Below are 9,699 nucleotides of genomic sequence, written 5' to 3'. Positions count from 1 at the left end.
GCAGAAAATGACAACGGGATGAATCCTCTCCACGGTGCAGCTTCTGGAGGCTACTTAGAAGTCATGGAATATCTCATTCAGCAAGGATCTGATGTTAACAAGGCAAATGCCAAGGGTTGGACACCATTCAATGCTGCTGTTCAAAAGGGTCAACTAGAAGCCGCTAAATATCTCATGACTGAAGGAGCAAAGCAGAACAAATATGCTGGCATGAACCCACTCTATGCAGCAGCACGATATGGTCATTTAAACATCATCGAATTCTTCCTTTCCAAAGGAGCTGATGTAAACGAGGAAAATGAAACAGGACGGATTCCTCTCCATGGTGCAGCTATCCACGGTAACACTGAAGTCATGAAATATCTCATTCAGCAAGGATCTGATGTGAACAAGGCAGAAGCAAAGGGTTGCACTCCATTCAATGCTGCTGTTCAATCTGGCCATCTAGAAGCCGTAAAATATCTCATGTCTGAAGGAGCGAGGCAAAACAAGTATTATGGAATGACCTCACTCTATGCTGCAGCACGATTTGGTCATTTAGACATCGTGGAATTCTTCATATCCAACGGGGCTGATGTGAACGAAGAAGATGATGACGGTATGATTCCTCTCCACGATGCAGCTTGTGAAGGCCACTTGAAAGTCATGGAATATCTCATTCAACAAGGGTCTGAAATGAACAAGAAAGATAAGTCAGGCTGGATACCGTTCAATGCTGCCGTTCAATATGGTCATCTGCCAGCCGTCAAATATCTCTGGAATACGAAGGCGACAGAGAGTATATATATAACGGAATCACTCCACTATTTTCCGCAGCGAGATTTGGTCATAAAGACGTAGTAAAATTCCTTGTTTCCAAAGGAGGTAATGTAACGGATAGAGATGGTATAGGCCAGACTCCTTTACATGGTGCAGCCATAAAAGGTGACATTGAAATGCTGCAATATCTCATTCAAGAAGGATGTGATGTGAACAAGAAAGACAACACCGGAATGACCCCATTCATTGCTGCTGTTCAAAATGGCCATCTAGAAGCTATCAAATATCTCTTGACTGAAGGAGCGGAGCAGAACAGATATGATGGAATGACCCCACTCTATGCCGCAGCAAAACTTGGTCATTTACACATCGTAGAATTCTTCATTTCCAAAGGAGCTGATGTGAACGAAGAAAATGAAGAAGGGATGATTGCTCTCCATGGTGCAGCTACTCGATGCCACATGAAAGTCATGGAATATCTCATTCAGCAAGGATCTGTTGTGAACAAGAAAAACAACTCCGGGCGGACGTCTTACAATGCTGCCGTTAAAGAGTGCCATCTGGAAGCTGTCAAATATCTCGTAACTGAAGGAGCGAAGCAGAATAGATATGATGGAATGACTCCACTCTATGCCGCAGCTCAATTTGGTCATTTAGACATCGTCGAATTTTTTTAATCAGATGGAGCTGATGTGAACGAAGAAGATGAAGAAGAGATGATCCCTCTCCACGGTGCAGCTTCTAGAGGCCACTTGAAAGTCATGAAATATCTCATACAGCAAGAATCTGATGTCAACAAGAAAGATAACACTGGGTGGACAGCATTCAACGCTGCCGTTCAAGGGGGGCATCTACGAGCCGTTGAATATCTCATGGCGAAAGGAGCAAAGCAGAGCATATATGATGGCATAACCCCACTCTATGCCGCAGCACAATGTGGTCATTTAGACATCATCAAACTCCTCATATCCATGGGAGCTGATGTGAACGAAGAAAATGACAACGGGAGGACTTCTCTCCATGGTGCAGCTTCTGGAGGCCACATAGATGTCATGGAATATCTTATTCAGCAAGGATCTGATGTGAACAAGGGTGATGCCGATGGTTGGACTCCATTCAATGCTGCAGTTCAATATGGGCATCTAGAAGCTATCGAATATCTGACGACTCAAGGAGCGGAGCAGCACATTTATGCTGGAATGACCCCACTATTTGCTGCAGCAAAATTTGGTCATTTACACACTGTCGAATTCTTCTTATCCAAAGAAGCTGATGTGAACGAAGAAGTTGATGGAGGGATAATTCCTATCCACGGTGCTGCCTTTGGAGGCCACATAGAGGTCATGGAATATCTCATTCAGCAAGGATCTGATGTAAACAAGGGCGATGCCATGGGTTGGACTCCATTTAATGCTGCAGTTCAAAATGGTCATCTACTAGCGGTCGAGTATCTCATGTCTAAGGGGGCGAAGCAGAACACATGCGACGGGATGACCCCAGTCTACGCTGCAGCGTAGTTTGGTCATTTAGACATCATCAAATTCTTCATATCAGATGGAGCTGTTGTGAACGAAGAAGATGATAAAGGGATGATTTCTCTCCACGGTGCCGCTTTTGGAGGCCACATAGATGTCATGAAATATCTAATTCGGCAAGGTTCTGATGTCAACAAGAATGATTGCAGAGGTCGGGCGCCATTACATGCTGCAGTCAAAAACGACCATTTAGAAGTTGTCAATTTTCTCTTGGGGAAAGGAGCCGAGGGCACCACATTTTACGGTTTGACCCCGCTTTACATCGCAACACAGTCTGACCACATCGGTGTGGTAAACTTCCTAGTATCCAGCGAATATAATGTTAACGAAAGAAATGAATGCGGCAAGTCCCCTCTTCATGCAGCATGTTACAATGGCAACATGGATATCGTGAAAGTTCTCGTTCAGCACAACGCTAATGTCAATGAACAAGATGATGATGGATGGTCACCACTCCATGCTGCTGCACAAGAAGGACACCAAGACATAGTCGATTTCCTTGCGTTGAATGGAGCAGACAAGAACGTGAAGGACATAGATGGTTTTACACCCCTTCACGCAGCTGTAAATGCCGGCCATATAAATGCAATAGAAGGCATCGCATCATGTTTACATGACCCTGATGAAGAAGAAACAGGAGATCCACGAACCGGAGGTCACCAGAATATCAGCAATAGAGGATATGTGACGGTAACACTGAATAATGTAGACACGCATTCACGTGGAACGTTAACATCTCAGGTAGACAATGAATGGGAGGGGAATGACTGCATTCAAGCTGATATTACGAAGAGAGGAGCTGGTGGACTTTCCTTGCAGAATCTTTCCACAAGGACCCATGGTGCTGAAAAAGATGCAACTGATCCAAACGAAAACGAATACCGCTACCAACGTAGAGGTGACCCGAATAAGGAAGATACCGGACATCCACTATCCGGGGGCCACCACAGTGGTGCCAAACATCTCGCCACAAGAGGTTGCACAAAGAAGAAGAAGGTGAAACAAATTAAGGAAGTAGACACAAAGTCACGTACAGGACAGTTAGCATTAAAGGTAGAGAATGCAGAAGATGGTGATGACTGCATTAAAGCTGATAATGCGAAGAGAGTAGCCGATAAACCCTCCTTGAAAAATCTTCTCACCAGGGTTGATGATGATGGAAAAAGTGGCAGAGAAGAACACAATCCTTTCAGTCATGCTAAGCTGAAATATCCTGACATAGGTAAACAAGATCCAATGCTACATCAGATGGAAGCAATAACGTGCCCCGCTACAAGAACGAAAGACACCAAAAAAAAAAAAAGACACGGACTGGTCTCCCCCGCGTGGACCTCAGACATGGCAACACAGCGGATTTGATACACCCAATCTACAAACCATTGAGATTGGAGGTCACCCGTCTGAAGAACCGGAATCCAGATTTCACTCACTAGTTGTCGACGACAGGGAAAAAGAGTGAGTGGTTATCAAATGTTTAAGTTTATATATTTTATTGGAAATGTAGATAGAAAAGATAACGGTAAATACACATATGCTAAGAAGTAACCATTCAGCAGATTCTAATGTCATCATAGAGATGAAAAACAAAAGATTCGTATAAAGCAAGATTAATGACCTTTTGTACATAGCCCTATAGTAAAGATTTCTTTTATATGTATGAAACAAGCACTCAAATTCTAAGAATAGAGAATTAAAAAATTACAAGCAAAACTATTATACACATTGGTCAGATATTTATGTTGTGTGAAACAATAACATGTTCATTCTATGCCAGGATTTTAATTTATTTTCTTACTCGTTGTTATGTCCAATGCATCCTAGTGCATCCTTGCTAACCAACACTAATTGTCGCCATTATGTCTTCTTAGCTCATATCCTTTCACAGCATCCTGATATTACTTTTTCTATGATCTAATTGATTTTTCCTCGTCAGGAACCTTCTTCACCGATGACTGACAAAAATGATCTACCAGTCAACGAAAAATCAGTGAAGATCAGGTACTAATCACTTTTCATTATTTTATTCTGAGGAAACCTTATTATTCGTATAACGAGATGTATTTAGTGCATATATTTCGCCCTGCAATTAATTGCATCATTAGTAACAACAGTTTCTTCATGTTTATTGGATATTCAGAATTATTTTGTATATTCTTCATAATGTGTCTGAATAACCGTTTAAGGAGGTAAACCGTATGCCATCACGTAATGGCTGAATTAGAGCACTTTCGGAATATTACCTGCCTGGACTTGATCCTTAAGAAGCTAAAAAAAAAAAAGTGAAGTAAGACCTGATGCGGTACACAGGGATGTTGGTGTCGATATTTTAAATTATGGTATTTTTCCTAGGCCATATATGGGCTTTCTGCGAGGTACATGTACTTTTATTTGTAAAGCTTTGTAAAAACATTTGCATATTACATATACTTTTATATTTTGTTTTTGTAATGGACAAGAAACATCATCTGAGTAGACCTTAATAGGGACCAAATTTGATTGGCTTATTTTGGTCTCTTCATAAATCACCTACCTCTCATTTTTACAATTATATTCAACAGCTTCCTGACGAACCCACGAGCTGTCGATCACCAAGAGTTGCATGACGGAAACTCTATCCTTACCCAAAGAACCTCCTCAAACCCAGTTTGCAAAATCAGGGTAAGAGAGAAGTATTGCTTCAATTTATCATTTCTAAATAACTTGCTGTTGAAGTTATGAAATAGTTTAACAAAATTATAATTAAATGGGTTATAGTTCTGCATCTGTGCAAAACAAAACTTATTTAAAGACTTCTTTGAAAGTACACTTCTAGAATATGTTCATGAAGACAGATGCCCATCCAGCGTTATATTTCTTGTTCACGTCGGATAATTGCTAAATGAGATATTCCATGACTTTGTCAAATTTCAACAACGTTCTTTTTCAAACTCATACCCTTTTGCTTTAGACCAAACGTCGAACATCGATTGACCGGTGTCCTTCAATCCTGGCCCTTGTACAAACTTTCCTGCACATGATTATCGCTTTGGCCATCATTCTTGTTGGAAGTCCAGTTCTTGTAGCAGGCATTGGTATCACCGAACGGGTCACGCTACAGGCAGGTAAACCTGGTGTGGTCCCATTCCATCTCACATTGCGACCTAGTGATACATTCCAGGTTTCATATTACACACTTCGGATCGAATCTAATACTCATCCATTCTGCATAAATGGAGAAGTAGATATCGTGGGCTTTAAAAACCCATCCCAGTTACAAAGATTTTCAACCTCAGTCACAGATTTAGACACTTCTCCTTGCGTGAATCTGACTATAGATAACGTTGATACTCTAGATGAGGACGGGTACATATTGACGGCAGTCTGGCATAGTTTTGAGAACGTAAGGTATGAAACTGTGAAGAAGGAGATTTGTGTACAAACTTCCCCCGGACCTGCAAAGTGCTTTATCACATTAAGTGAAAATGGTGACTATCCCTATGAAGTACACTGTCGAGCCACCACTGGAAGCGTTACAACCACTCTATCATGTTACCAGACTGATCAGATGATTGACGTCAAGATTGATATTACAGATAATGGGCTAATTACCAGAGGTATATGCTTGCTTCCCGATGACACTCATTTCTCTTGTTGCTCACATGATGTAACTTCATATGTGAGTGCAAAAATGTGCAATGACTTCGAGTGGCCACACGGCAAAGAAACCACGAGACAGACTGTCAAATCAGTACCTACATCAGTTACTACTCCCACACCCCAAACAGAATCCCATACAGAATCAGGGACTTGTAGGCAATTCATGCTTCCTTCTCTGTGGCACTTCACATACCTGTTCATAAATCTTTTAGCCTTTGTTACGATATACTAAGTAGCAAATCCCCACACGTGATATCAATTTTTTTATTTCACAAAATATTGTAATACTAAACTTTTAGCGTTTGTTACAATATACTAAGTACCAAATCCCCACACGTGATATCAATTTTTTATTTCACAAAATATTGTAATACTAACAAATAAATGCGAAAATATATTATCGTTCGAATTCGAATTTAATTTATGTACATAATTTACAAAACATTCACTATTTCACATTCGTTGCTACAATTCATACATACCGTATATGTTTATATTTGAAAGAAAATATAAAAATAGCCTACTTTTCAATTCGTTGTCATGTGCATACATTCTTTGTTTTTCATTCTATGGCCTGCTATATTTCAATGATTGAGGGAAGATATTTAATATTAATTCCATTCTCTTTATAATCATCACGTCGATTTGACATAGACCAGGCCTTTTAAGTAGCCTGCTATCACCCAGCCATGTCTGACCTCAATTTTAGAATAAATCTGAACCATGGGGAAAACATGACTTATTCCTAGGATCGGCATGTGCACAATGTACATTACTCTAAAGGTCTCGATACCCATGTTGCCAAATATATTCTCATCATTAATCATGAAAATATTAATTTGGAGTGTGGTTTCGCTCCAGATTTTACTTTCACCATTTTCAACTTCATTTCGAGCCCGGTATTACATTCAAGGTTAAACATTAGATGTAGTGAATGCATATACAATGTTCAAACATTTGAGTTTTTTTAATGACCTCAGAGAAGAAATTGAATATAAGAAGTAAATTCAACATTATATTGTAGATATATTCCGTTTGAATCCAGAAAAAAGTCAAACACATTAACACAGATATAACGCCTTTCTGGCTTCAAATAGCGATCTATGGTTCACTTTCGCTGTGTCAATATGTGTAAATGTGATTTTGAATCATGATAATAAGAAACATTGAACTGGAACGCACGTTCCATTGTCGAAGTCATAGTATATTTTCATAGTACACATTCTTATGTAAGTGAAGTTGTGTCTATAATTCTTAAACTGTACGGCTAAACAGTATATTAATTTGCAAACACAGTCTTTTTTATAGCGCTAAATAGCGCTTTATAGCGGTAAAATGATTTTTTCCCCCCCATCAAGTTTACGTTGCTTTTCTTGTGTATACTTATGTTGTTCATATAAATTTTAGTTCTTTAACATCGCTCTTAAAAACCATGTGCTATATAAATTTGTTTTGCTTAATCAATTATTTTTAAAATATATGTTACATGTACGTCTCCACTTCCCAAGGTAGTTTACATTGATATACACGTACTACGGAACGGGTTGAATTGATTGATATCAATGCGTGTATCATGTTATGGAAGGCCATTCCCAACACAAGCCACGCACGATAGAGAAATTGTGCTTCATTGCAGAATATGATGTAATGTAAGCAACTTATTGCATGGATGAATTCGTAGTGTATATTACATGTTTGATTCTTGATCTGAGAATCTTTGAATCCCAGAATTTGAATAAGTTGTCAAATTGGAGAGAGGAACGATTTAATGTTGCGTCATGTTTACTGGAATTTAAGTGCACCAATTTCAAATATATATGTAAGCCGCAAATTAACTGTCACGGCTTTATTATAAAACTTATCGTGGACTTACTATAATTTATGTTTTGCTTTTATCATACAAGCAATTCATAAACTTTACTTTCATATAGATATAGTTCACCTCGATCAATTCATTACTCAATTTTTAAGCTAAGTATTTCCTATGGATTGCTTTCTTTTGTTGTAAATAAGTGTCATTATCATACTGTAAATAGATGTTAGTTATTGAAATGGCCATTCTCTTTTGAATTTGGGGGTACAGTAAATGCTTATATTGGGCATATTTTCAAGTTATCATTGACATTTCTACCGACGTACTTGCTCATATTTTCCATTTATTGCAGCATATTTAATGAAACAATGTTTTTTTATACAAATTCGTTTATGGATATGTAGGTAAAAGACGGTCACATTTTGCTATTTGAGAATAACAGAAACAAACTTTTAGAGATCCGTTTCTTTTGCTTTGTATATTAATGCTCGTAAAATGATGATGTAGAAAATAATAGTAATAATATCGGACATTTATATAGCACACATATCCATCATGCAATGTGCTCAAGGTGGTCCGATTATTAGTCGGCTCTGGTAGGCTGCCGATTTCGGCGCTCACAGCATTCAAGAAATTCCTCCTATTCCCCAAAAGACCAGCCATGACGATTCAAGAGGAGAGACACACTAAAAACAATAACTGCATAATTAACACAAATATATTATGTACACATCCTGATTTATGGCTAATGTATTGGATAATTTTTCGAACGAGAGAAATTCGAAAACTATGTTCTTCTGTAATATTGTAAAATTTTACTTAGTGTTTCAGTGTTCTTCAATTTAAATGTGAATGTTTTTTGTACACTGAATATATAAAAATAGATGTATAGAATGTACATATAACTTTCTTTTATGCTAAATATATTACTCATTGCGGATATAGTATCGAAAATAATATCAATTATCGATCGAATTATAGACCGCTCCGCCGGTCCTCCCGTAAAGTATAAAAGACCCTTGCTTACAATAGTTTTTATCACCTGACGAAGTATCGCAGTAGCATACGAAACGTCGTGATCTTTTAGATTCCTTTTTGACCACATTGCGAGACAAACGAATATCACTAGCGATATTATTTTCGATAACTTTCTTTTAGTTTCTTATATGACCAGTATGCTTCCATGCATTTCATTTGGGTTATCCTGTTATATTTTAACGTCGCTACAAAACATCAACAACAACAACCAAAATCCTTAAGCCGGTTATTATGCACCAACAATGCTATACTCTCATGAATTTAAATAGTTTTGTGCACTTCGTTTTTAAAAGCTTGAAAATGCGTGCTTTCTCGCTTTCTTTGGAATAAAGCACGTTTTCAAACTAATTATGTACCCATGCAGGAAGTAATATATTGTTTTACATTGTTGTGTTTTGTTGTAATTAGAAGAATGAAATCCGTATCAGAACGGCATACATTCAGAAGTGTAAATATAAAATAAGAAAGAAAGGTCAAGCGAAACAGATAACAACTCAACGCATACATATAGTTATATCCAATGCAGTCTGTTTAATGGTGCCTTTGTAGACGTTTATTGACCTCACTTTGGGGTGATGGGGAAATGGTAATAGTAATAAAGAACTTCTTGTTGTTAATCTTGATTTATGAAATTTGGAAGGATTATTAATGGTATCTGTAGGATTCGTAAATGCTATATGATATTCGATAAGATATCGTTTACGTACTATTTACATGAATTTATAATGCTTTGTCATAATATCGTTGCCCATATTTTGTATAATTTGTTACATATCTTTTGTATGTGTATGCTGTTAGTATAGTATAAACTGTATAGTATGCATATTGTACAGTTATCCATGAAATTCACAGTAAATTAATTTGTGAAGATTGTCCCGTATAATAGCGAAACCTGTCTGCGTATTTTGAATAATAAAT

The 9,699-nt window shown here is 37.9% G+C and overlaps 4 protein-coding genes across 4 annotated transcripts; all 4 read left to right on the top strand.

Moving 5' to 3' along the window:
- The first annotated feature begins 18 nt into the window (after positions 1-18).
- LOC100890410 (ankyrin repeat domain-containing protein 50-like) lies at positions 19-1,457 on the top strand. Its single transcript, XM_030998339.1, has 2 exons — positions 19-692; positions 743-1,457. Exons 1-2 carry the CDS (start codon positions 19-21, stop codon positions 1,434-1,436), a joined length of 1,368 nt encoding a protein of 455 aa, XP_030854199.1. The 3' UTR covers positions 1,437-1,457.
- An 18-nt stretch (positions 1,458-1,475) lies between these two features.
- On the top strand, positions 1,476-2,276 carry LOC100890489 (ankyrin repeat domain-containing protein 50-like). Its single transcript, XM_003727282.3, has one exon. The coding sequence runs from the start codon at positions 1,476-1,478 to the stop codon at positions 2,274-2,276; it is 801 nt and encodes a 266-aa protein (XP_003727330.3).
- LOC105446381 (serine/threonine-protein phosphatase 6 regulatory ankyrin repeat subunit B-like) lies at positions 2,117-3,653 on the top strand. Its single transcript, XM_011683132.2, has one exon. The coding sequence runs from the start codon at positions 2,349-2,351 to the stop codon at positions 3,651-3,653; it is 1,305 nt and encodes a 434-aa protein (XP_011681434.1). The 5' UTR covers positions 2,117-2,348.
- On the top strand, positions 3,612-6,231 carry LOC105446377. The gene is made up of 4 exons (XM_011683123.2): positions 3,612-3,749; positions 4,228-4,292; positions 4,853-4,952; positions 5,242-6,231. The coding sequence occupies exons 2-4, from the start codon at positions 4,243-4,245 to the stop codon at positions 6,160-6,162; spliced, it is 1,071 nt and encodes a 356-aa protein (XP_011681425.1). The 5' UTR covers positions 3,612-3,749; positions 4,228-4,242; the 3' UTR covers positions 6,163-6,231.
- The last annotated feature ends 3,468 nt before the right edge of the window (positions 6,232-9,699 follow it).

This window comes from Strongylocentrotus purpuratus, unplaced genomic scaffold, assembly GCF_000002235.5.
Source record: "Strongylocentrotus purpuratus isolate Spur 01 unplaced genomic scaffold, Spur_5.0 spur5_contig_859, whole genome shotgun sequence".
Classification (NCBI taxonomy): domain Eukaryota; kingdom Metazoa; phylum Echinodermata; class Echinoidea; order Camarodonta; family Strongylocentrotidae; genus Strongylocentrotus; species Strongylocentrotus purpuratus.
Note: the sequence above shows the minus strand (reverse complement) of the source record. Positions and strands in the feature narration are given on the sequence as shown.

What these genes read in the sequence shown, in the direction of transcription:
- LOC100890410 (XM_030998339.1), top strand. Translation starts at nt 19, where the DNA reads ATGAATCCTCTCCACGGTGCAGCTTCTGGAGGCTACTTAGAAGTCATG. An exon ending in GAAATGAACAAGAAAGATAA is followed by an intron (nt 693 to 742) that starts GTCAGGCTGGAT and finishes GTCATCTGCCAG; the next exon opens with CCGTCAAATATCTCTGGAAT.
- LOC100890489 (XM_003727282.3), top strand. Translation starts at nt 1,476, where the DNA reads ATGATCCCTCTCCACGGTGCAGCTTCTAGAGGCCACTTGAAAGTCATG.
- LOC105446381 (XM_011683132.2), top strand. Translation starts at nt 2,349, where the DNA reads ATGATTTCTCTCCACGGTGCCGCTTTTGGAGGCCACATAGATGTCATG.
- LOC105446377 (XM_011683123.2), top strand. Translation starts at nt 4,243, where the DNA reads ATGACTGACAAAAATGATCTACCAGTCAACGAAAAATCAGTGAAGATC. An exon ending in GAAAAATCAGTGAAGATCAG is followed by an intron (nt 4,293 to 4,852) that starts GTACTAATCACT and finishes TATATTCAACAG; the next exon opens with CTTCCTGACGAACCCACGAG. An exon ending in ACCCAGTTTGCAAAATCAGG is followed by an intron (nt 4,953 to 5,241) that starts GTAAGAGAGAAG and finishes CTTTTGCTTTAG; the next exon opens with ACCAAACGTCGAACATCGAT.